This window comes from Lycorma delicatula, chromosome 12 (assembly GCF_047948215.1).
Source record: "Lycorma delicatula isolate Av1 chromosome 12, ASM4794821v1, whole genome shotgun sequence".
Lineage (NCBI taxonomy): Eukaryota > Metazoa > Arthropoda > Insecta > Hemiptera > Fulgoridae > Lycorma > Lycorma delicatula.
The window spans coordinates 69789586-69817522 of NC_134466.1; the positions used below are offsets into that span (position 1 = coordinate 69789586).

The 27937-nt window shown below is 30.5% G+C and overlaps 3 protein-coding genes across 5 annotated transcripts in view; 2 read left to right on the top strand and 1 right to left on the bottom strand.

Annotated features, from left to right (window-relative positions):
- The first annotated feature begins 1501 nt into the window (after nt 1-1501).
- On the top strand, nt 1502-2005 carry LOC142332803 (uncharacterized). Its single transcript, XM_075379419.1, has one exon. The coding sequence runs from the start codon at nt 1502-1504 to the stop codon at nt 2003-2005; it is 504 nt and encodes a 167-aa protein (XP_075235534.1).
- A 146-nt stretch (nt 2006-2151) lies between these two features.
- Nucleotides 2152-3036, top strand: LOC142332804 (uncharacterized). Its single transcript, XM_075379420.1, has one exon. The coding sequence runs from the start codon at nt 2152-2154 to the stop codon at nt 3034-3036; it is 885 nt and encodes a 294-aa protein (XP_075235535.1).
- A 1118-nt stretch (nt 3037-4154) lies between these two features.
- LOC142333464 (putative serine incorporator) overlaps nt 4155-27937 on the bottom strand; it is a 69927-nt gene continuing 46144 nt past the window's right edge. The window contains exons 8-11 of one of the 3 annotated variants that reach the window (XM_075380655.1): nt 23299-23334; nt 13757-13910; nt 8542-8758; nt 4155-4867 (exon numbers count right to left, since the gene is read on the bottom strand). In XM_075380655.1, coding sequence (XP_075236770.1) covers nt 8620-8758; nt 13757-13910; nt 23299-23334 — 329 coding nt within the window. In that variant the 3' untranslated portion in view covers nt 4155-4867; nt 8542-8619. Of the gene's footprint in view, nt 4868-8541; nt 8759-13756; nt 13911-18921; nt 19092-23298; nt 23335-27937 lie in introns of those variants that run through there. The other 2 variants (XM_075380656.1, XM_075380657.1) reach the window with 2 other exon arrangements.

Consider the following 27937-nt stretch of genomic DNA (forward strand, 5'->3'; position numbering starts at 1 on the left):
ATTTCAATTTGATTATTGTAATTAACTTTTTTTATACTGGAATATTATCGTGGCCTTTTTTCTATACTAAACTAGAATTACATGTTTTAATTATTTAATGTTAAGTTTGATGATGTTCATAATTCAGAAAAGGCCAGTGCCAATAACAAGATTTACTGTAGTTTATTTGTCTAAGTTAATGACATTTGTTCATTGCTAATTTTTCAATATTACAGCATATGTCAGTAATGCAATAGTTTTCCAGTCATACTATGTTTATTGATGTTATGTTTTTCTAAGTATATAATTGTAAATAAGCTGTTTTATGTTCTCTTGTTTTCAGGCTTTGTTAAATTGTAGATTTTCAAAATGTGTATTTGAAAAATGTATATTCATGTATTTTCTCATTTAATATCATTACTGATATGCTGATTTCAGTTGATATTTCTTATATAGAATTAAGTGTTTATTTCATAATTTCTTTTAATTTTTTAAGGTTATGATTTATCATAAGTTCAGTTGTTTTCTTTCTAATTAAAGTCCAATTTCTTTTGGCAAATACAAGCTGTGTGTTCATTTTTGTTAACTTTACCCAACAATGACCTTATTACAGGAGCTGATAGTGTACATGAAATTAAGCAGTTAAAAACATGTATGTAACTTATTAAAACAGTATGGCTTTCTCCTTCATAAGTGGTTCTCCAACTGTCAAAATATTGTTTTCTCCACTGATGATACTGTACTATTAAATCCACATATATATCATTAAATAAAAATGAAAACATACGTACTTTATGTATATTATGGAATAATTACTTAGATAAATTAACTTATGAAGTCAATCAAAGGGAAGTTAAAATATTCACTAAAAGACATATTTTATCAATTATTTCTGGTATCTATGATCCATTAGGTCTTATTGGACCCATTATATTCTTATGCAAAACCTTTGTCTAGTCAAGTGCAATTGGGATGATACTTTACCCGATAATTTACTATCGCAGTGGCAAATTTTATACAATCAATTAAGTTTAGTTAGTTCTATAAATGTTGACAGATGTGTAAGATTAAACATTGATAGTAGCATCAAATCCTTTCAACTCCATGGATTTGCAGATGCATCTCTTAACGGTTTCGGATGATGTATATATGTTAGAATTACTTACTGTAATGATAAGGTTTCACGTAATTTATTGTTCCAAATCACGAGTTGCCCCTTTAAAACAAATGACTCTTTCAAGACTTGAACTCTGTGCTTGTTTGCTCTTATCACGTTTACTTAATCAAGTTACATTAGCTTTAAATGAAAGAATCAATGAAATTCATTTATATTCTGATTCCATGATTGCACTCCATTGGATTCATGGTCAATCCACCAATTGGAAAGTGTTTGTAGCCAATCAATTTCAGAAATTCAACAGTTGACTTTTAATGCGAAGTGGCATCATATTGAATCACCTTCGAATCCTGCCGAGATACTCTCTAAGGGATGTCTTCCGAAAAAATTAATTAATTTTGTATTATGGTGGTCGTCAAACTGTTCAGGTTATCTCTTTTGACTTCTAATATTACTGATTATACTGAGAAATTCTCTTCGCTGTCTAAACTAATTCGTGTCATTACTTATTGTTTTAGATTTATTCAAAATATTAAGCATAAGTCTACTAACGATAGAAAATTTGATGCATTGTCTTCAAATGAATTAGAATTCACTCTTGAATTTTTCATTCATCAATCTCAGTTAGCATATTTTAAATCTGAAATTAATGATCTTCAAAACCAATGTTTCATTTCGAAACAAAGTAAACTCAGTTTGCTAGATCCATTTTTAGACTATAAAGGTTTACTTCGTGTAGGAGGTAGACTGGAACATTCTAATTTGTCTTTCGATAAAAAACATCAGTTAATACTACATCCTCATGCAAACATAACAAGGTTAATCATCCACAGTGAACATTTACGTCTTTTACATGCTGGACTCCAATTAACTCACAGTTCTCTTTGGATTGTGAATGCAAAAAAATAGCTATTCGTTCTATAGTTAGAAAATGCCTAAAATGTTTTCGTTTTAATGCTGATAACCAATCTCAGCAACTTGGTCAATTACCCTCTTCTAGAATAACTCCTTCGCGAGCCTTTTCTTGTTGCGCTATTGACTTTGGTGGCCCTATTATGATTCGTCATGGCGGGCAAAAATCTAAAATTCTTTCAAAGGCCTATATTGCGCTTTTTATTTGCTTAGTTACTAAGGCTATTCATTTAGAACCTGTTTCAGATTTAACAACTGAATCCTTCATTGCTGCCTTAAAACGATTTATTGCTCGCAGGGATATTTGTAATCAAATGTATTCAGATAACGCTACTAACTTTCGTTGTGCTAGGAACACTCTTTATGAATTGTTTCAATTTTTTAAATCAAAGGACTTCAATTCGGCTATTCAATCTTTCTCAAATTCTCAAAATTTCAAATGGTCATTTATTCCACTTTCCTCGCCACACTTTGGTGGCTTGTGGGAAAGCGGAATCAAGACTGTTAAATTTCATCTTCGCCATGTCGTTGGACAAACCATTCCTACCTTCGAGGAATTTTGTACAATTTTAACTCAAATTGAAGCATGTCTTAATTCTCACCCACTTTTTGCTATTTCTAATGACCTTAAAGATCCTGAACTGCTTACTCCTGGCCATTTCTTAATCGGTTCTCCTCTTACTTCATTTCCTGACCCAGACTTTTCTGAAACTCCAGAAAATCGTTTAGGTAGGTGGCAATTATTGCAGAAATTTATTCAAGTTATTTGGAAAAGATGGTCTAAAGATTATTTGCATCAACTGCAACAACGCAATAAATGGCGTTTTCCTAATAGAAATCTTTGTGAGGGCGATTTAGTTTTAATTTGTGATGACAATACTTCTCCATTATTTTGGAAATCTGGAATTGCTACTCATGCTTTCATGGGTTCTGATAATTTAGTTAGAGTTGTTGCCACTCGTACATCAAATGGTGTATTTCGTAGCCAAATACATAAATTGTGTCTGCTACCCTTATCAGATAATTAATTAAAATCTTAACAGTTTTTATTCAATGTTCTTTTTATATGTATTCATTTTGTTATACTTATTACTTATGTATATCTTATTAAGTGTTATGATACTACCTAATATTTGTATTATTTGTCAAAATTATATTTTGTTCAAAATTGTATCATATTTGTATTACATTACATTATATTATGAATTTTCTTTATATTTTAATTTTTTATGTTTATATTCAATATCAAAAGTTTAAATTCAAAATCCGCCGATTTTGGCGGGCGGTCATGTTAAGTTTTAATGTCATATTTTGTTTTTATTTAAAAATATTGTAATGGCAGTTTTAATTGTCATAATTCTTTTTCTCGCCGCTCAGCTGACTCAATTGTAGACACAAAAGACATGATGATATGCAATAGTACGGTTATACACAATGTATTCATCTATTCAATTTATTATTTACATTAATATTACTAAATATATTCAATGTGTTATTATTAAACTAAAATGCAATTACGACAAATAAGATTACCAGAATTTAATCAAAAGTGTTTCTATACAAAATGTAATTCAATCAATAAATAAGGCATAAACTTAATATATATTCGTCTATAATCATTCAAACTTCAAATAATCAACAGTCAGTTTTCTCTCTTTTAATTCATAGTATGTCTAATCTATAATATCAGATCAGAGTAGTCCCCGTTCTTTATTCATCTGCTTCCAAAAATCCAAGTTTCACGGTCTTATGAAGCGCTCTACTTCATACAAATATTACACAAATATCTCTTTTTAATTACTAAATCTATATTTGATAACAGCTACTAAATCTATATTTGATAACAGCAAATTTCTGTATAAAAACTTTTGGGGCTTGGGCAAATTTATTATTCATAAATAAAAGATAATAATACTAAATGGTCAAGTACTCCTTGTGAAGTATAGTTTTTGAACATTATATGCCAGTATCCGTTAATCTACAGATAAAAATGGTGTAGATGCCCACATTATATTTACATAATTCTTTGGTAAACAGAGAGAGGTAGCAATTTGCTAAGTGTTAAAATATTGATAATAATATAATGATTACGAGCAGAAAGTGAGAAATATCAAGTAAGGAAATATTTATCATAAAATTTTTAAAACCAATTTTACAACTAAATTTTATTATTAAAAGATACATAATATTTATAATTATTTTTATATATTTTTTTTTATTAATGAGTAAAATAAAAAATATGTAATGTAAAAAAAATAAATAAAAAATCCAAATTTCAGTTATGTAACCCAACAATCTCTATATTCAATAATAATAATAATAAAAAAATATATATATATATAAATTGGTTAGTTTTTAAACATTTAATGAAAATTTTTTTATAATAAAAAATAATAATAATAAAAAACCCAGTAATTTATGAATGTTAAAAACTTAATTTTTAAATGCAAAATTTATTATTAATATTAGGTTAAATTAATACTTCTTTTACACCTGTATGGTTATACTGATGGTTGGCATTTAAGTATAAATTTTTATCACAGAAGAAAATTGTTATTAAAAAAAAATTATATTACTGGAAAATAGAAAACATAACTGGAATAAAATTCAAAAGTGGTTTGGAAAAGTTTGCAACAACGAAAATAATAAAATGAAGTTAAAATACAATTAAAATAAGCAATACTATGTCAATAAAAAATTTGTCAAAAGAATCATATAAAAAACTATGTAATACATATTTATTACATTTATTATGTTATATTATTTATTACATTAAAATATAAATGAAAAAGAGATGATAAATTATAATATATGGTATACAACACGCATAAACTTTTGATCCAGAAATAAGGTAAGTACCTGTAAAAGAAAAGAAATTTCATAAAAGCAATTCTAGAAATAAGATAATTATTTTATTAAATATACTGAAAAACCTCTGCGACTAGTCTTATAAAAAACATACAGAGTTAAAGAGTAATTTATTAATAACAGTCATATATATTATAAAATTAATCAAATGTTAAAACTACTCTTAGTCAATGAGCATTTACAAACAAATCAACAGTCTGTAAAAGATCATGCCTACTGCCATCTGGTGAAAATGAATTTAACTTATAATTCAACTTTATAATTCACTCAAAATTACAAGAAAAGTGAATTCATGACATTTCTCCCAATCCCAATAAAAATCCATTCATCCACCTGTGCAAGAGAAATTATTCAATACATTTATTCATCCAAACAGATATCACACATGTGTCCTTTAAATATTCCACAGGGTAGTGTTTTAGGACGTCTGCTCTAGGTTGTTGAATTCAATCTTTGATGTGGTTGAGGTTACCCATGGGATGCCATGTCATTATGTATGTGGATGATGGGCTTGCTGGTTAAAGGCAATTCAAAAAATGATATCTAATTCAGGGCAACCCAGGCTCACAAGATACTCTATTTATGTAGTTTGCAACATAAGATTGTGGTTAACCCAGAGAAAATAACAATGATGTTGCTCAACGGCAGACTTGCTATTACAAGACAACCTCGTGCATCAGTAGCAGGTCATCAAATTTGTTATGTCCCACCGCTGAAGTAGCTATGTGTTATCCTTGATAAGAATCTTCAATTCAAGCAGCACTGCTTGAAAATATGCTGCCAAAAAGGCTTGTTTTACTTCCTTCAGTGTTCAGAGAGCAGTTCACTCCGGTTGGGGGGCTTAATTTCAGAACTATGCGTGTTCTACATAAGGGTGTATGCAAAGCTATAATGCTGTATGCTCTCATCGAATGAGGTATAAGTGTTACAGGAATTTTTTGTTGTGAGCCCAGCATCTCCTATCATTATTTGTGATTGGTGTCCATAGTCATCAACCGCAGATAACGATGTCTCTCAAGAGGTGGTCCTTGTTATTTCTGGTATTACGGATATTATTATCCTTGTGACTGAGCACCAATTATATTATGATCAAGTAATGATCTGAGTGCTTAGGGTAATTCAAATTACATATAGGAAGCATTTTTGTGTGAAACCTCTAATGTAACAGGAAGGTATAGGGATCATGCTTAATGTAACAGGAAGGTATAGGGATCATGCTTTTGTGAATCGGTTAATTTGATAGTTGACGGTTGTAAGTTAAGATAGGTGGTTGTGGTTGGAAGCCATACGAAGGTGACAGTAAATTGTGTAAATACACTGATGGAAATGTCTGCCAAGGAAATGCATCTGTCACACCCTGACAGAAGACTAATTGGTAACTGTGTTGGGTTATCAAGTTTAGAGTATCTAAAAAATGACCTCAGGAAACCCCCATTAGGACTAGGAACAGAGAGAGTGGGGTAACAAGGGGACCGGGATTGTCACAAGGCATCTTCCCCTACCAGGGTCAGGATGTCCCTCTTTTAGAGTCAAAAATTGTTAAATATTTAGGAATTTTCATTCACCTATAAATTACCAATATTTTTATTAAATAAATTGTAGGATGGGTTAAATTCTCAAAGCTATAATAATTAACTCCTTGCAAGCCAGATATATTTACAGAGATAACATTAATTTTACACATTTATGCTAATGTCATGCACCAAAAATCTTAACTAGAATTCTATACAGAAGAATTGAGAGGAGAGTAGAAGAAGTGTTAGGAGAAGACCAATTTGGTTTCAGGAAAATTATAGGATCAAAGGAAGCAATTTTAGGCCTCAGATTAATAGTAGACGGAAGATTAAAGAAAAACAAACCGACATACTTAGCATTTATAGACCTAGAAAAGGCATTCGATAACGTAGACTGGAATAAAATGTTCAGCATTTTAAAAAAATTAGGGTTAAAATACAGAGATAAAAGAACAATTGCTAACATGTACAGGAACCAAACAGCAACAGTAACAATTGAAGAACATAAGAAAGAAGCCGTAATAAGGAAGGGAGTCTGACAAGGATTTTCCCTATCTTCGTTACTTTTTAATCTTTACATGGAACTAGCAGTTAATGATGTTAAAGAACAATTTAGATTCGGAGTAACAGTACAAGGTGAAAAGATAAAGATGCTACGATTTGCTGATGATATAGTAATTCTAGCCGAGAGTAAAAAGGATTTAGAAGAAACAATGAACGGCATAGATGAAGTCCTACGCAAAAACTATCGCGTGAAAATAAACAAGAGCAAAACAAAAGTAATGAAATGTAGTAGAAATAACAAAGATGGACCGCTGAATGTGAAAATAGGAGGAGAAAAGATTATGGAGGTAGAAGAATTTTGTTATTTGGGAAGTAAAATTACTAAAGATGGACGAAGCAGGAGCGATATAAAATGCCGAATAGCACAAGCTAAACGAGCCTTCAGTAAGAAATATAATTTGTTTACATCAAAAATTAATTTAAATGTCAGGAAAGAATTTTTGAAAGTATATGTTTGGAGTGTTGCTTTATATGGAAGTAAAACTTGGACGATCGGAGTATCTGAGAAGAAAAGATTATAAGCTTTTGAAATGCGTTGCTATAGGAGAATGTTAAAAATCAGATGGATGGATAAAGTGACAAATGAAGAGGTATTGCGACACATAGATGAAGAAAGAAGCATTTGGAAAAATATAGTTAAAAGAAGAGACAGACTTATAGGCCACATACTAAGGCATCCTGGAATAGTCGCTTTAATATTGGAAGGACAGGTAGAAGGAAAACATTGTGTAGGCAGGCCACATTTGGAATATGTAAAACAAATTGTTAGGGATGTAGGATGTAGAGGGTATACTGAAATGAAACGACTAGCACTAGATAGGGAATCTTGGAGAGCTGCATCAAACCAGTCAAATGACTGAAGACAAAAAAAATGTGCTAATGTAATAGTTATATTATTTATATTAGTGATATAATATTTAAATTTATGACATCATCCATTTACATGATTTACTATATAAAAGTGGATCACCTCTTTTCATTGTACTAAATCTAAACAATCAGAATCAACAACAGCTTCTTTTTTTTCTTTAAGGTAGGTAATAGCTTTCTTTTTTGTTACTTGAACTATACACATTGCTGGCACTCAAGCTGCTGCTTTGCTGGCAACTTATTGTCAAAGAAATTACTTTTAATATATTTTCTATATTATTATAATTTATTGTACATGTAACAATGTTGTAAAATGCGGCAAATAAATATAATTAAATTATTTTTTGCCATCTGCTATACTGCACATACAATTGCATCTTAGTATTTTTCAGTGTTAGCAGTACATATAGAGAAGCTTCTTATTTCTATTTTTTTATTCATTATTTTTAATCTCTAAAAGCCCTTTTTTAACCTATATCTCTATTCTATTCTCTCATTTATGACAAGCAGTTGTTCCAGCAACTCAAACATTTCCATTTTCTGATTATGATTGCATTGCATTGCATTGCATTGATGAGCACCTACATTTAATTTACATAAGACCTATATATATAGAACATCTGGGCTGTTGCATATCATTACAGGTCGGATCCAAAAGTTTAAAGTTAAAATTACATTACTTAACTAACTTTTTATTAAAAATTAGATAATACATACCTTAAGTAGTATTTCCAATACATATTTATTTTAAAATATTTATATATAGAAGCAGAATCAGAAGAAATTTTAGTTCATTTAATTGAATTGTCTGTCAGGAAGAACAATAGGTGCAATAAGAGTCCAAGTATATAATGCAAGGCATACCCAACTTGAAACCATTTTAACCCACATCGAAGCAGCATTTGCATTCAATGTTTCTAATGTTGAATTTGGCCTGCAATAATAATAATAAAAAATAGTACTTAATTAAGAAAGAATAAATATATATAAATACAAAAATTGGCATAATGTCTAGATTGTAAAGAAAATACATACTAAAAGTTAAAAGTATGTTGTTATTATAATAGTTTATATTCTACAAGAGTTTAAAATTTCTGAAGAATAATAATTAATTTTTTTGAATTAATTTTGTTTTAATCCAAAATATCAGTCTATTTTTAACTGTAATTAACTGCTGTATTTTCTTACTGTTATCTCAAAATCGAAGTTATAAAACCAAACCGAAATATACAAATAAACCAGGAGATCAGTTATGTTAAATGAGACATAACTGAATACGTGCAACCAGGGGTGTACACAAGGGGGGTTACCAGGTTTGAACCCCCCTTTGAAGGTTTACGTACTTTTTAGAGTTAGCCGTACATAAAATAAACAAATAAAATGAACTAAAAAATTAAACACAACCACTAAATCCTTCCTAAGAAAATAGATGAAGTCATCGCATACTCACAAATTTACACATATATATTTGAGTATCTTTTTAAAAATTCATCATATTCTCTCCTCTAATTTCTCACTGTCAAGAGTAACAAAATCTATCGACATAAGATCCAGTTCGCCGCTCTTCCTTCTTCAATAATTTAAGCCCCGTACTGAGAGCTGCGGCATGTACAGTACATCACTCAATGTGCAACACAGTAGTCATCACTCACCAGTGTTCTCACTGGTGCGGTGGGTGTCAAAGCATATACCCCTACTAGTCTACTGAAAGAGAGGAAAGACCATCAAACCTGTGCTGCTTATCAAGAATAATAATACCGACATTGTAATAGAATAATGCTGACACCTATAAACTATTTGTTTGTGAAACATATTATTGGGACAGCTCTGCAGTGGCAACAGTGCATATATGAGATATTGTACATTGTTGAGCAGTATTCACTCGTTAGTCTGAGTGCAGATTTTTTTGTGGAACGTTTTATGCATTTCGCAGTTTATATTTTTAAATAGAAACTTTACATTATTGTTTCGTGTTCTTTAATATGTCTAAACAACCTCAAAAGTTCAATTTTACAATTTTTTAGCAAAAAATTACATGCCGGTAATGGTTCTTAAAACATCAGTAAAAATTTCACATCGCCAAATATTTCTTCGCTGCTGCAACATGATGATGCTGTTGTAAACGTTCTTCCTGAAACTAATTTCACACCCTCCTGTGAAAACTTGGCTGGAATTGAATGTACATCACCATCACTCAATAATGTTGACATGTCCGCTGAATCATTTAGAAGTGATAAGTGTATTGTTCTGATTACAGAAGCTTTAACATATTCAAGTTCCAGTGAACTTATGATATTGGTGTTTACATAGGATAAAACTTGTTTAATGAAAAAAAAAAAAAAACTGGATGTTTTGAACAATATCTGAGAACCAAATCCAGGGTTTCTTTTTCCAACAAAAGGAAAAACCTCAGTGAGTTCCATATTGACATGTTGTATTTAATTAAATTTATTTCATTATATTTGATTGCTTCCGTAGATTTTATGTTATATAAAGTGCCTATCTTTTATACGTTATGTTAAGTACCTATTGTATACAAATAATCATTGACTAAAATATTTGATTATTGTGTGTCCTAAGTTGTAATAATGGCATGCGGCACTGGGACAAGCATTTTTATTATACAAAATGAAATAATGTTAAAAAAAATTGTAGCCTAAGGCTGCGAAAATAAATGGCTTTACCGCTGGGAGCGACTTGTATATTCTGAATTTAAGGGAGGGAGTTTTTGAACATTTTGTGCACTTTTTGCTCCAAGAAATGGTGTTGGATCTGGCAAGTAACCTTTAGGTCAACTTTGCAGTGAGAAATTTGACAACTGGAAGGATGCCGTCGAGCGCAGAACATGAAAAGTGTCTTTATCACAATGAAAGTTTGGAGGTACTCTGACCAAAATTTCATGTGGGAAGAGCAAGTCTATAGATGTGCTAATAGATACTGCAACATATGGGAAACAATGTATCAATCGGCAAGGCCACAGTGATTGAGGACGAATAGAGGATGAGGTCGACCAAGAACCAGAAGAAAATGATGACAATTTTGGGGCATTTCTTTCCTTTTGAAGCAACACTGATACTGTATTAAAAAATATGTTGATGTGTAGTGTTGAAAATGCGCAGTATTTACCAGTCCTAGAATGCAGAATGAAATAACTGAAGTGTGCAACAACTTCATTGTATGAAATCTTGTGAAAGAACTTAATGCCTCCAGTTGCTTCTATATTCTCGCTGATGAGACGTCAGACATATCAGGCTTACAACAATTATAACTGTGTGTTCATCATGTTGATACAGAAAATTTCACTGTGAAGGAAAACTTTCTACAATTCGTACCATTATATGATGTGACCGGAAAAGGAATTGCAACAGTAATACTGGGCAAGTTGCATTCATTAAATGTAAACATAAATAAGATTCGTGGTCAAGGGTATGACAGAGCTATGTCCACGTCAGGAAAAAGTAAACTGAGTCTAGGCACATGTACAAGAACCCATCAGGTTGGTGTAGTGGTGAATGCGTCTTCCCAAATCAGCTGATTTAGAAGTAGAAAGTTCCAGCGTTTAAGTCCTAGCAAAGTCAAGTTATTTTTATATGGATTTGAATACTAGATCATGTATATCGGTGTTCTTTGGTGGTTAGGTTTCAATTAACCACACATCTCAGGAATGGTCAAACTGAGACTGTACAAGACTACACTTCATTTACACTCAAACATATCATCCTCTGAAGTAATATCTGAATGGTAATTACTGGAGGCTAAACAGGAAAAAAAAGAAGAAGGCACATGTAAAGGAAATAATTCTGTCAGCTTTATATGTCCACTGCTCAGCACACGGCCTCAACTGAGCTGTATCCAGTGCTTGTGAAGTAATTGCCATTAGAAACTGTATGGGTACAAAATCAAGTCTGTACGATTTTCTTAATATCCCTAAAAGGCAACATTTTTAAAATCAGCGATTAGGGAAATGGAAACTAGAACTTCACGCCGTGAAAAACTTGTTCAACTTTGTGCAACATTTTGGTTGGAAAGGTATAATTACATGGCCGCAATGGTGGAATTGTATGCCCCTACTATTGCAACCCTTCAAAGCTCATCAGAATGGAATGACAAAAACTTGTCCTCACCAGCAAATTCACTTTTATGTGGTTTGACTGACTGTCAATTTCTGATATTGCTGTTTTGTACTCAGACACTGTTTTCTTTCAGTCTCCCATTGTGTAAATTCCAGCAGAATTTAACTACTGATCTTGTAGAAGTAGTAAACCTTGCAGAAGATATTAACAGTGAAATGAAATGTATATGCAAAAATGTTGATGAAGAATTTTCCAAATTTTCATTTGTGCTTCTTAAGTATTTAATAGGTTGAGACACTCCATTCAAATCCCTCGCATAGCAGCGCGAGCAATAAACCGTGTAAACTTGGACTTATCATCAGCAACACCAGAACTTTACTTCTGGGTCACTACTTTTATTCCATTTCTGGATACTTCCATGTCCAACTAGATTCGCGTTTCTTGAAACACAAGGAAATATTGAAAGGCTTTCAGTGCCTTTTACCTACGAAACCAAGACCTTCCGCCCCTGCTGTTTAAGTTTATGCTTTCACTTCGCTCACAGAATTCTACGCCAGTGACATAAGAAGCAGTTGCCAGGAAGACCAACCGATAACGGCCATAGATGGGTTAACAATGTGCAATCCCAACATAATGCCAAATATGTACTTGATTAGATATACTAGCTGCACTCTCAGTGTCCACATGTACAAATAAACGATGTTTCTCAACATTACGCAAAAACATATTTGCGTAATTCTAGTGGAAATACATGTTTGAATGGATTACCACTTCTCAACATACATAGAAACTACACTCCAACTGCAGAAGATGTGTTAAATGAACTAATGAAAAAGAAACGTCGTTTGGATATTGTATTGTAAACATACCATCAGCTACGTACATTGTAAATACTATATTAATTTAACTACCAGTACTCTTTTTAAACAATGATTTTTCAAAACAATAATAGATTATAGAAGAGTACTGATTTGAATGTTTGAGATAACTGCATTCAATTCTTTATTCAAATTCCTTCATATAATGTGGATTCAGCAGTGCCAGTTTCATTCTTCAACCTCTGTGAGTTCCATACTGATATTTTGTGTTTAATTACATTTATTTCATTATATTTGATTGCTTCCATAGATTTTATATGTTATATAAAGTTTATTTATATAATGTTTATAAACGTTATATAAATGTTTATATAAACATTTTACTAATTTGCTGAAGAAAGAGACTGGGTAAAATTTCAATCTCATTCATTACTTTACAGTATTTGTATATTAATGGCCTCTTAAAACCAAGTAAAATAAATTAAAGAGTAAAATTAAGATGTAAAATCAACTCTTTTCACTTAACGCTGTGTGTACTTTTAACAAATATTTTAAATAATTATATCTAACGAAATTCTTTAAAAAAAATATGCGACAGCTCATTAATTTTCTAACCTGATTAAAAAATTGTAGACTACATTGTATGTTTAAAACATACATCTTATTTGAGTAAGACAGCAACCTCTTGTTTTTGCAGTTCTTTTTTCAGCAAATTAAATGTTACTTTAAAATTAGTATTATTAGAGTTAGGAGAAGTTACATTTAAAATGAATGAATTCCACCTCTCACATGACAATCATAGTGAAAGTTAAATTAGTTCTATATGTTAAGAGAAAGTTTTCTTAAACAGCATAACATTTTTAACATCTCAATTTTCTTAAAAGTTACATAAAATACAAAAATAAGATAAACAGAAAAACTGTAATTAACTGAATGTATATATTACACTAGTTATTTTCTGTATATCTGACTTTCACTGCTACATACGATTTAGAAATATCGATGAAACTGTTTCATATAAGGAAAAAATAAAATACTTACGAGTACCAATTCGTAAGAGTCATCATAACATACAAAGTTGCTAAGCCAAACATAACATGGAAAAATGACCAAGAGTAAGCAACACCTTCTTCTTCATTATCCCAAACTTTGGTATGAGTATCACCTCTTTCACCGCCATCTTGACTTCCCGTTTCTACAATAAAAATAATAAAGAAACAATGATGTAATTCAACAAATTATATTACAAAAATTCAAATACATTTGTTTACTGCTTTACAAATCTGTTTTTGTCTTAATTATGGCTGTACTGCATAAAAAGCAACTGACGCCGTGAAATTTGCATTCTCCATGAGTATTAAGTATACTATACACCCAGCCCTAGTAGTGAAAAGAATGAAGGAGGAGGCACTTGAAGGACTGAATATCACCCATATTTATTGCCTCTGAGGGCAGCTTGGAATGCTGTTTACATGCGCTGCATATATTATTTGACAGCGAAGACAAACTACTTCACTAGCAAGTCTACAGTTGTGACTTGTGATTTACGTCAAGTTATTTACATACAATCTTCATTGCTATGAGAGCTATAAACAAGATAGAAAAACAAGAAAAATCAGTAGCTCAGTTGCTAAATACATCTGACATATGCTTTGGAGTAAGAATATATTAATAATTTCTGAAAATGTAATAAGTATACTGAAACTTCTTCTACTAACTACCATCTGAAAGCAACTGCTACCTCTTTATGACTAAAAATGAATCCTAGAATTTTTCATAAATAAAATGTTTTGTTACTGTCTAAAAATTAACATGGCCATTAATTAGCAACATAAATTTGTATGAAGCGACTTTTAACTTTAACTTTTATTATTAAGAAAATTCATCCTGGTTCTAAGTCATGTGAATAAAAAAGGATTATATTTATATTCAAATTAAGACTGGTCATATATATCTACAGTTAATAGGTCTGTTGTAAACTGCTTGCTGTATGCATTAGGGAGGCATTTTCACAGCGCCTATCTAAACTACAATTCTCTGCAAATTATTTGCATTGTCAGAAAACATTCTTAAGATGCTCAATCATCTACAGCAGGTGCTAACTGACAATGCCCAATGCTCATCGGAAGCTTTTTGCATAGTTCATTCAGTTAAATTCTAGTCTCAATTTAAAACACTGTATCATGATTTAGATTATCTTAGTACAAAACTCTCACACAACAAATGAAATTACAATTAATATCAATACAAGTTATAAACTTTTCTGACTACATGATAACAATTTAAAATGATTAAACCTAGCAGAGCCGGCAATGCTTCGCTATTGCTAGATTTGAGTATATGCGAGGGCTGTACAGAAAGAAACTTACATTTTGAAATAAAAAGTCAACCAAATAAAAAAAAGAAATTTTATTATAAACACTTAAAAGGGACAATCTTAAACTACTTTTCTACATAGTCGACATTTAAATTGAGGCACTTATAATGATGATGCACAAGCTTTTCAATTCCTTCTCTGTAGAAATCCATCACCTTAGATTTTTGTAACCATCTTGCACAAAATTTGTGGTAACCAAGCTTCCCTGATACAATTTCATGCTACTTTGTGAAATTTGTGGGAAATGAAGCTAGAGTTCTGTAATTGTAATGTAGCGATTTTCATGAATTTTGTCGCTGATTTTCATCATCAGATCATCAGTCACAAGGCTAGGCTGACCACTGCAGTCCTCATCATGCCATTTTTAAACTGAATGCACAACTGCCTCACTCCACCTCCACTCATTATTCTATCTCTGTACACCTCACAAAATTGCCAATGAATTTCAATTTGTTTGAGGTTTTTTGCCAATAAAAACCTAATCACTGAACGCACCTCATAACTCACACGATTTTCTATTGACACACATTTCAATAATTCACAACAAACAAAGTACAAAAATCATAGCCCACATGCTGCAACAGCTTGATGCATAGAGTAGAAACGTTTTGACCCCAATATGGCGACTCTATCCCCACCGACCTCCATGCTAGGCACAAACGTAAGTTACTTTCTGGATTGTCCTTGTATTTAGATTAAATGAACACAATTGAAAGTTTGATAAAGCATTAAAAAACTGAACATTACGGAACTTAATAAAATTTAACCTCTCACTTTATAAAAGTCCAAATCTAAATAAATTCAATTGTCATCAAAATAGCACCTATCGGATTTAATTCAAACTACTCTCTAAACACAGCAGTCGGTTCACAATACCCCTAACTTTCTTTCTACCAGTCAGATTGAAGATTTCAATAGCTTTAAACCTTCTCTGAACAATGTGAACCATTTCGCACACATACAAAAATTTTTGTATGAATTTTTGCAAAAATTTTTCTTTTCACCTAACTAATATACGAGGTGCGACAATAAAGTAATGAGACTGATTTTTCTTTGCAAGATGTGGCAACCCTGCAGCTTATGTAGGCACACCATCTTTGTCCTTGGTCTATAAGCTGCTTCTAGTCCAAGCGGCACATTGATGCAACTGCTCAGTTGTGAGTTGTGCTGTAATAAGTGAACACGTGTTTGTGTCTCTCATCACAGAAATGAAACCGCAAAATATTGCGCAACAGTATGCCATTTCTTTTTGCGTTAAATTGGGTGAAAACACGACAACTTATGGTAAGCTTCAGAAGACTTTTGGAGAAGAGGTTATGTCAAGAGCTCAAGTTTTTCATGGGCATAAAATTTTTAGTGAAGGCAGAACGAATGTTGAAGATGAAGACCGCAGTGGACGACCATCAACCTCACGGACAGATGTCAACTTGACCAGGGTGCGTGAAAACGTACGATTTGATCGAAGATTATCCGTGAAAATGATTGCAGAAGAACTCAACATCGATCGAGAAACGGTTCGTCTAATATTAACTGAAGAGCTTGGTATGAGAAAGATTTATGCAAAAATGGTCCCCAAAAATCTCGCACAACAGCGAGAAACACGGAAAAATGTGGCAGCCGATCTGTTAGAGCAAATGGAAATCAATCCAGATCTGTTGAGCCATGTTATCACTGGTGATGAAGGTTGGTTTTTTCAATACGATCCAGAGACAAAACGCCAAAGTTCGCAATGGTGCTCAAAGGGATCACCCAGACTAAAAAAAGCTCGCATGTCAAAGTTAAAAGTGAAATGCATGCTTCTTCGATTCCAAGGGAATTGTTCATAAAGAATGGGTGCCTCCTGGACAAACAGTTAACCAATATTTCTACAAAGAAATTTTAGAAAGACTTCGTAAACAAGTTCTTCGTGTCCGTGCCAACATTGCTGATAATTGGATTCTGCATCACGATAATGCGCCATCCCATACTGCTCTGTCAGTACAACAATTTTTAACCTCAAAACAAATTTCAGTACTACCACAGCCACCTTATTCACCAGATATCGCTCCATGTGACTTTTCTCTATTTCCAAGAGTCAAAATGGCGGTCAAGGGACACCATTTTCAAACAACACAAGATGTCCAAAAAGCTGTGACGAGGGTCTTGGAGGATATTACAGAACATGAGTTCCAGAAATGTTACCATCAATGGCAGAAGCGCTGGAATAAGTGTGTGCAATCTACTACTTTGAAGGAGACAACACTAAACATGACTAAAACGGTAAGCAACATCTTTTTTCACATCAGTCTCATTACTTTATTGTTGCACCTCGTATATTCTGATTATGGACCAAATCAGTCCATAAATACATTAAAATAAACCCCAGCACCACCTAGTGGGTTCATTTTTTGCAAAAATATATCTTTTCAATATTATATATTCTGAATATGAGCCAAATTGGATCATAAATACAATTTTTCAAAATATCATCATCCCAGCGCCACTTAACGAGTCCAAACTAATTCAGAAACCTTCACAGGTGTGCGCACAACTCACCAAGTTTCATCGCAATTAGATGAATGGTATAGGAACACATAACGGGGCAAACAAACATTCATTTTTATTTATACAGATTACAAATACTTTAAAATGCAATTATTTTTATATACATCAAGTTTAACTTCCATTATTGACCATCCATCAAGTTTAACTTAAAATTAAAAACAATTTCCTTTTTAAATTAATGGAATTATTTACTAATGTCCTTTTAGAGATATTTAAAAACAATTTCCTTTCTAAATTAATGGAATTATTTACTAATGTCCTTTTAGAGATATTATACCTCAATGTTCAGATTTTATGTAGGCTAGATTACATGACTGCTTTTGTTTCAGTTCATTATATTAGTTAAATTATATAACTGTGAATTAAATTTGTGTTATATGTACTAAGTTGTTGGAATTTTTTTATAATATTTAGTGCCAAGGATGAGTTTAGTATGTGTTTTATTATCAGGATATTGTGAATTACGTTTAAGGTTTTTAATTCAAAAGGATAAGTTCTGTTATAAATGCTGTTAAAAATGTGTTTTATTAATTATATGTGGGCAGTATGTAAATGTTATTTTCTATTTTGCGGTTAGTTTACACATATGCACAACAGTAAAATATACAATATACATCTTACTCGCCTCCTGTAACAACAATGGCTCTTTCATTATTTGATAATAGCTAAATTATTTGATAATACTTACTCTAAATATATGTTAAAAGGTACTATCCTACTTTAGTTACAATTAATTCTCTGATCGGATAACTCAACTACCAAATATGAGTTGTTCTCCTGTTTTGTTTTTCTTTAAGAAGAAATGACTTCTACAGGTATTAACCATTAATAAATAAAACAGCACAAAATGTTTTTAAATCCAGAAATCTACAGAAACTGATTAATTAAACACCATTTTAGTATTTAGCATTTTATTTTGCTTTAAAACACCCTTAATTTTCCAGTAGACTTCTTTAAACACATTAAGTGTTATAGAGTAATCAGATTGTAAGATATGCAATTTACTATTTGACCAACTACATATATAAATATCTCACACAGATAATTTAATTCAAAACAGATTATGGTTAATTGGGAATGTAGTATGTGAAATTTACTTAGAATAAGAAAATCAACACAAAGACCAATTTCCTTTTTAATTTAAGCAGGGCTTTCCACTCTGAATAGAAATGTTTTTTCTTGTTTTTTTAAATTTATTCAAAGAAAATGTCTAAAATGTATTAACAAAATTCTTACATTATTACTGGATAAATCTACATATAATAAAATAATTATTTATCCAACATGTATAAAATATTATTTAATTAAAATTTCTCTCACTATTATACCAACTAAAAAATCTCTCTATTACTTGTGGTACTGGAGATGTACGCGTTGCGGGTTTGTCTTTATTAGTATCACTAGTATTATTATTATCATTTGTATTTGATTCAACAGTTTGATTCTTTTTTTTACCTATAATAAAAAAAAAAAATTTTTCTATATTTTTAGGAAGAAAACACAATATATAAAAATAAAATCTTATAATTACTTTATGAACAAAAACTAATGAAATAATTATCTCAATATAAATCAACATGTTTTTTTTTCTAATTCCCACATTTACTTAAAACTTACAAACTACAGAACAATGTTAAGGATTCTTTTACCATTTCATTTGGTTTAAGGAGTAAAATTTAATTATAGGACTATTACTACAGTCTGTGTAGCCAGTAAACACAGAGATCACCATACTTTTAAAATATAAACTTTTATGTAGGAAGTATCATTGTCTAAATTACATTCTGTAAGAGACAGATATACAAACCCTATAAATGAATCTAGTACAGAGTAAATTCTGTTTTGAAATTTCATTTAACAGGATATTTTTCCTTATGGAAAAGGAATTTAAAATGAATGTAATCGCTTCAAAATTCTTATATGTAAGAAAGGTTTGTTGTTTTTTATAGCAAGGAACATGTACTATGTATATATTAAACTAACTTAAATTCACTGAAAAGGGAGAAGGATTTTTTTTCATATTACTTTGTTTTTTAAGCAAGTTAACACCAAAAAATGTAGTTTTCTAGAAGACTTTTTTAAGGGATTTATTTATTCGCTAGTAAATATTTCAATAAAAGTTATCGAAGATTTCAATTAAAATCTTACAGAATGAACTTATTTTAAGTAACACAGAAATTTATACAATTAAATTCTTTGCTATTACATTTTAAATTTACTAGCAAATTAATAAAGGCCAAATAGAAACTTTTCATCAAGAAAAATTAATTTTTGGCATTTACTCTCTTTGAAAACAAAGCAATACAAAAAAAAAAAATTAAACCCGTTTCCTTTTTGGTGAATTTAATTTATGCACTCAGGATATAGTTTAACAAATGGAGGAAAATAACATTTTTAACAAATTTTCTTTTTATTTTTGAACTTGTTCTTTTTTTACAAAAACAACTTTCATGATTTACCAGTGAAAAATTTCAAGTAATGAAAATTATGTGAACAGAATTTTGAAACTACTTTCATCAAATTTCTCTTTTGATATTTATTTCCTTTGCAGAAAGTTAATTTATTTGTAGACAGCAGTATACTTTATTGAAATGTTTCAAGGGAACGAGAATTTAAGAAATCAAAAGTTAAAACAATTTTCAAATGAACCATTTTATTAACAAAATTATATTTTTCTTCATTTTTTTGTGTAATGATATTTTTCACTAATGAAATGTCACATGTATAATACTAAAGCTTTAATTAAGCAGTTCTTTTACTAATCTGTAAGGCGATATATCTTTTGAAATTACTTCCTTAAATTTTGTAATCTGCCGTTTTGTTTAACTTTGTATAAAAATAATATACCTTTTTCAGTACCTGTCATCATTACTGCTATTAATTGTTATTCAAATTAATTAGAATCATGAGTTGAGTATGTATCTCCTAAAGATTGAATTGAGTAGTTACATTCGAATAAATTACTCTACCAAAAAGGTAATAAGGCAATACGAAACTGATATGAAAACCGATAAAAACTACCGAAAAAATTACAATGAAATTGTAAACCATGCAGTAAGAGTTTCGCAGATATTATTTCTTCCACTCAATAAACGACATCAGTATCATTTTTAACAAAACGATACTGATATCAAAAAAGTTAAGACATTACATTTCTATTATCAAAATCTGTTATTAATTAGAATCTTCTTTAAAAAAAAATTATATGTTAAATATATGTAATAGACAATAGATATACAATAATAGATAATGAAAAAATGTTAAAGCATTCCGTACAATAGGAAAAATCTGCTACAAAACTCTTACTGGACTGATTTAATTTATTAAACAACGAATAATCATAAGAATTGTATTATTTCTGTAAATGTGATATGTATTATTTGTTGTTTAGTAAATTAAATCAGTAAGAAATTTTTAACAAATTTCCTTTTTATTACTTTTAGACAATGAACTGTTTAACAAATTTCATCACCAATTTTGTTTAAATTCTGCAGTAAGCAGAGGAGATTATCATGATGAATCATTTTCTCAAACTCCATACATTCTTAACCTCATCACCACACCACTTTTCTTTGCCAATTAATTTCTTCAAGGTGAACTTTACTCGCATTTAAAAATCAGACTATTTTTTTTAATTATTCATTTATTCACTAATGAAAACAGTAATAACAAATTTATAATCATCAAATATAATACTGTACATTATCAAAATAATACAACAAGGAACAAATTGACTTTTTAATCACTGGTCCACCAGTATTTCCAGTGGAAAAACTATGCGCAATATTCTTTAATTTGGAAATGAAACATTTATTTATATATATATATATATATATATATATATATATATATATATATTGTAGCTGAATGGTTTCAACAGCACATGGCACTTCAGACCCTTAGTCACAATGTTAAACAAGATTGCCTGGATGAGAAGACTGGACCATGCTAAGCTATGTCTCTGTGACAAAATATTAGCCGACATAAATGGCCCAGATGCCCAACAGCATTGATCACCAGATTCTGGGCATCTTTGCTGCATTCCCGCTGACAGTAACAGTAACCATCAGCAACCTGTGTCAGAGGTCCATCAGATCAAGACCTGAATGCATCCACCTAGATGGGAGGAGTTGTTACCAGATGCTGTGCTTACTACCAGCAAGCACAATGCTAGCCGGCAGATGTCAGGGGAACTGGCAGTCCATCTATGCGCCTGAATACATGCTCCTCCTACCAAACCAGTTACTGCACAATGGCCTTATCATAATTGACTGCACTCCATCATGTGCAAGTGGCTTTATAAGCAGCAGCATAGTAATGCGAGAGCATTCATTCACGGACCACCACCTGAAGACCAAGTACAACAAGAAAAAGGAAGTTCACTGACTAGCCAAATGTGTACTCTTACAGCAGATACCAACAAGGTTCTAAGATGCCATGTGTCATCAGAGCAATTTGGCAACAATATATATTGTATTAGATAGATAGTAATTTTGTTTAAAAGCACTTTTATTCAATAACATAATATTGTATTTCAGATTAATTAAGTTTATCAATGTGACACTAATCAAATAGTGTATCCAGCAGGCAAGAAGTAGTATTTACAGTTAAATGGCTGGTCAGCTTATCACATATTTGTTTTCAAAATGTTTGTTATTGTTAAATGACTCCATCATAAGTAATGTTTTTTTCCATCATAACTAATGTCAGCAACTCATAAATAATCAATATATATATAAAAGGTAAAAAAAAAAAAGTTGCCCAAAAAGGCCAACATTTATTGAAATCTTAGTGCTCAACAGGTTTTTTTCTTTTAAATGGGTGAAAAACCAGATACATTATTATTACCTGAAAAAATAAGTAACAGAATACCTTATTACATCAAACTATAAAAAATATGTACAAAAAAGTAATACCATCAATGGTAAAAACAACTACAGCTGACAAAGGAACATAAAACAACTCATGACTAATCAACATCTATGAGTAAAATAAGAAAAATATTAATAAGTAATTTCTATTTAATGATTAAATACATTCATTTATAACAGAGAAAAGGGAAACAATTAAACAGGTGAGCAGTAATGAATGGTATAATACTTGGAGGAAATCAACTGAAATAAAAACATAATAGCAAACTACAATTATTGCTGACTGAGATTTATTGCTGACTTGGTGACAAGAAAGTTGATTTTCTTAAGGTGTGGTTGTTGGAGAGGAGCTTCCTTGACTGGAAGCCATAGGGAGCTACAAATCACCACAGTTGAAGAATTACTGGAAAAACTTCAGAAAAGGAAATTATTCTGGTGTGAGGTAAAGGTAGTGATGCTCTTTCGTATGGAAACTATATTTCGCATAGCATTTGTCAGGGTAATTAAACTAAGCAAGAAAGTGAGAAAAATAAAATTTGGATGAATGATAAAGATAATGATAAATAGCAGTAACAATAAACACAGAAAAAGATGGGTTAACAGCCAAAATAATAACAGATTTTTTTAATAATTCATATTATACAATAAATGAATTTTGAAAAGCATTAAACACGATTATGAATTAAAAAAGTAAACTATTCCAGAAAAATAAAGAACGATACTACACTAATAACGATGATGTAATAAAAAAAGATTATAATTAAATTCATATGACTAAAATAAAAGCATACCTTCATTTCCAATGAGAGACACGTCATTCGAGCGGGCTGTCAAAATGAAACAAAGAAAAGAAGATATGAAGAAACATTTTAATTCAAAATAATCAAATTCAATTTAAGAATTTATAATGGTACAGTTTTAGAGACAAAATAATTTTGAATCTATCAATATAATTTTAAAAAGTTGATTTCAAAAAGACATCCGTTAAATATTTTATGTTTTTAAGATGATCTATGTAACGGAGATAGACGAGAAAGAAACTTATATATTTTAACAAGAAAGCAAGATTATTTATATTAAGGATTCTGAAATTGTGAGAAGAAAAAATAAACAAATTAGTTCTACATGAGTTTTCAAAGGCAAAAATGAGGTAAAAAGGTGTGAAGAATAAAATTAAGGTACGTAAGAAGCGATATAAATATGTAAAAACAAGAGTAACTGGAATATCCATTCATAACAAACAATGACAATAACAACAATGTGATCAAAGAGCCACGCAAGAACGAATTTATCAAAACAATTTTCACATAAGCAGAGCTTTTTTGTATTTTTATTGTTGTTTAGTAACATTTCAAAATCAAAGAACAAAGATATAAATTACGTTTAATACTGTAGTAATACTGGTCAACCTGAGTACACAAAACTTGGCTGTCCACAATACCTTTACTTCCTCTACATTACAGCCTGTAGAAAAGAAGCGTTAACCATTTCTGGTCCCTGACATAATACTGTTTTATGTCCCTAATAATACTGAACTGTATGTAATATTAGAAAGGCTTTAATACTAACAAATATATTGTTCAAATTGAAATTTTATTCTATGGAATAATATTTCTGTGGAATCTTTTTAATAATCACCTCATATAATATTAGTTTCATTAATTAAATTGAAATATAAGTTAGTTTGAATGTAAATAATATTTAATTTTTAGAGGGCTTTTAATTCTACAAAGACTATATCAAGAAAGTGAAGAACATTTGTGTGTAGCATTCACACAAATGAACTCCAAACAACCAAAGTCAACTTGTTCGTTGCTGTATTATCTTACTTTAATTATCTTACTTTAAAATGCATGAAAAAAGATACTATGAAATTTTGAAGTGTAATCGAGTTATTGAGATTCAAAAAAAAAAAGAAGAGGTAAAATGCATGAAAAAAGATACTATGAAATTTTGAAGTGTAATCGAGTTATTGAGATTCAAAAAAAAAAAGAAGAGGTAGGTTTCAGTTAATTCTGTACCATTTTTTACGTACATTCAGTCCTTTTTATATTTTATAGAGAAATTTATTTGGTGGTCACAATATTTTTGAAGGAAATATTACAATGTTCACATAAATAATTTGAAGTTTTATTGCTGACTTCATAGTTTAGTAATGGATTAAAATAATGTACTGGAAAGCAACCCCAAATCATTCTATCAAAAAAAGATTTTTACATAAAAGTAGTTGCAGAACTTTAGGTCAAATGTTCTTGATGACAGTTTTAGTTCAAGCTGAGTAGCAGTTTCTATATCATTTCTTTGCATTCCTTTTCTTATTTTTAACAATAAATAAATTTTTCATAAATGTGTTTTATGCAAATGAAATAACTTCAATGCAAGCAGTTTTGTAGGCTTGCCTTAAAATAAAAAAAGGCATTTCTAGCCTTTAAATTAAAATTTTTGAAGTTCAAGCCAAATAAAACGTATTGTTAGTTGCTCATAACTTAATCCTGACTTATAATTAAAAATTAAAAGAATAATTTAAGAGGTGTTATTCTATATTAAGTTTATTAATCTTTGCCCTAAAGAAATTGAGTTCACTCTTCACTTCATAATCAATACATCATGACAGACCATTCTGGAGAACTTACTCTTATGATGAAACAGAAAAAAAAAATACAAGAGTAAATAATTTTATATTGATGGATCTAATCAATTTCCTGAAATTTCAAGATCTCTATTACACAAAATCACTGGTGAAAAAATTGTTTACATAGAACAATTCTATTATTACTATCTGAAGAAGGTAAGACAAATTATGGAAGCAGTCTTAACGTTTCACAAATAATTTAGGAGAGTAAAGTATCTCGCTTAAAGGATCTCGCTTCCCCTGCTGAAATCATATGTAAACATATGAAATTATGTTTATAAATGATTTTCATCACATGATATGATTTTCATAAGTTTAATCAATTTTAATGAACTGTTACTTAAGTCATTTTGAAACTGATAGGGTAAAAAATGGTGTCACAAAGCACACAAAAAAATTTATCACACAATATGATAAATGTTGAAATATGTAGAATAAGAAAAATATTATTGTAATAATAAAAATATTGTAAAATGATTATTTCTTTTAAATTCATTGCAGAAAAATATTGTTTATTTTCTAAATGAGATAATGAGTTTATTATTTAGGATGAGTATATACAGGGGGTGTATCACAAAGTCCTCCCAGGATTTTCATAACCTATTCTGCTTGTGAAAGTAATGGAAAAAGTTTTTATAAACATATGTCCTAAAATACTTCTTGCAAGTTACAGCTAGTAAAAGATTTCACTTCGGTTTCAGCTACCATGGTAAAATGAGGTCGTACTGAAATTTTTAGAATGTTAATTAAAGGGCAGAATTTAGTGATTTCTTATGGTTTTTGATTTAAAAAATAGAAAAAAAAATAGGTCCTGTACTAACCATAGCTGTAGTAGTTTTTGAAAAATCTGCTGTGAAAACTAATAAATTGGGGTAAAACCCCCCTGTTTTTTATGTGTGATGTACAATAACTTTGTTAAATGGGTAATAAAACAGATAAAACTTTTAAACAAAACTTGTACAGAATTTAAATTTGAACAAAATGTTGTAAGATAAATAGTGAAATAAAACAAAGAAAAGTTAGAATATTATTTAGAAACAGTGCACTATATCAAGTGCATTATATATACCGGTTTATAAATATTCAAAAATGTATTTTAATAAATATATTTTTGTTCTGTACACAATATTTTTCATCCATCCCGACATAAAAATTTTAAGGTGTTAGATCAAGCAATCTTGGAGGTCAGGAATGTGGATCTCTATGATCAATTCACTTTTTAGGGAAATGATTTAAGTAGTGGAAACAACAAGAGAAGTGGGGAGGTGCACCATTGTGCTGGAAGTATACTCTGTCTTTCAGTACTACAGGAACAACTTTAAACAACTGTAGCACTTCTTCTTGAAGAAAGTGCAAGTAGACCTGAGTATTTAAGCAGCTAGTTAACATACATGTGCAGAAGAATATCCTCATAAAACAGTGGAAGGCAATTTTCAACACACATTTGGCGTCAATGTATATATGCATATACGCATGGCATGTAATATGCATGGTCCAAACAGCTGATTGTGAAGAAGGCCGCACCATACATTGACGCCAAATGTGTGTTGAAAATTGCCTTCCACTGTTTCATGAGGATATACTTCTGCACATGTATGTTAACTGTCTAAGTTGTTGACGCCACCACAAATGAAATTTGCCTTGTCGGTAAACAAAACAAACTTGTAGAGTTGTCAATTTTGTTTAGATGTTCTCCAAGCCATTGAATGTGAAACTCTGATTTGCTTAGAAAGACTTATAGTACTGTTGCCTGAAGAAATTTTTTATTTATTTTATAATTGTTGTGCAATTTTCAGTTTTTTTAAATTTTTTGGAAAAATAGGAAAAATTTGTAAAAACAAAATTTACTGTTATCGCATAAAAAGAATTTGGTTTCTGTTTACATTAAATAAGTACTTTTCTGACAAATGTAGTAATGTACTATTTCTAAATAAAATTTGAATTTTTCTAACTTTTCTTTGTGTTATTCAACTTTTCTTACACCATTTTGTTCAGATTTAAATTCTTAACAAGTTTTGTTTAAAAGTTTTATATGTTTATTACTCATTTAACAAAGTTATTTTAAGTCGAACAAAAAACGGGTTTTTTACCCTAATTTATTGGTTTTCCAATAAATTAGGGTAAAAAACCCGTTTTTTAATTTCCCAGATTTCTCAAAAATTACTGCAAGAATGATTCTGGGACCTATTTTATTCAATTTTTCAGGTCAAAACCTATAAGAAACCATTAATTCTGCCCCTTAATTAACACCCTAAAAATTTTAGTATGACCTCATTTCACCATGGTAGCTGAAATCAGAGTGAAATCTTTCACTAGCAACTCACAAACAAAGCATTTTAGGACATCTGTTTATATGAGCTTTTTCCATTATTTTCACGAGGAGAATATGTTATGAGAGTCCCGAGAGAACGTTGTGATATACCTGAATAGTATAGCATGTATATATTTTTTTTCTAAATCGATCCTTTTGGAAATCATATTCCTCTGCACTATATAAATTATACTGATCTAATCAACCCAAGTACAGAATTAATAAAATAAAATATGATGACACCTACCTTATTCCATAATCCAAGTAAGAGTGCTTTCACAAATACAATTCCATATAGACTAGCTAGCTCTCTCTTTTTTCCTGTTTAGCCTCCGGTAACTACCGTTTAGATAATTCTTCAGAGGATGAATGAGGATGATGTGTATGAGTGTAGTCTTGTACATTCTCAGTTCGACCATTCCTGAGATGTGTGGTTAATTGAAACCCAACCACCAAAGAACACCAGTATCCACGATCTAGTATTCAA

Bases quoted from the DNA above. Each gene is read 5' to 3' on its own strand.
- LOC142332804 (XM_075379420.1), top strand. From the start codon at position 2,152: ATGATTCGTCATGGCGGGCAAAAATCTAAAATTCTTTCAAAGGCCTAT.
- LOC142332803 (XM_075379419.1), top strand. From the start codon at position 1,502: ATGGTGGTCGTCAAACTGTTCAGGTTATCTCTTTTGACTTCTAATATT.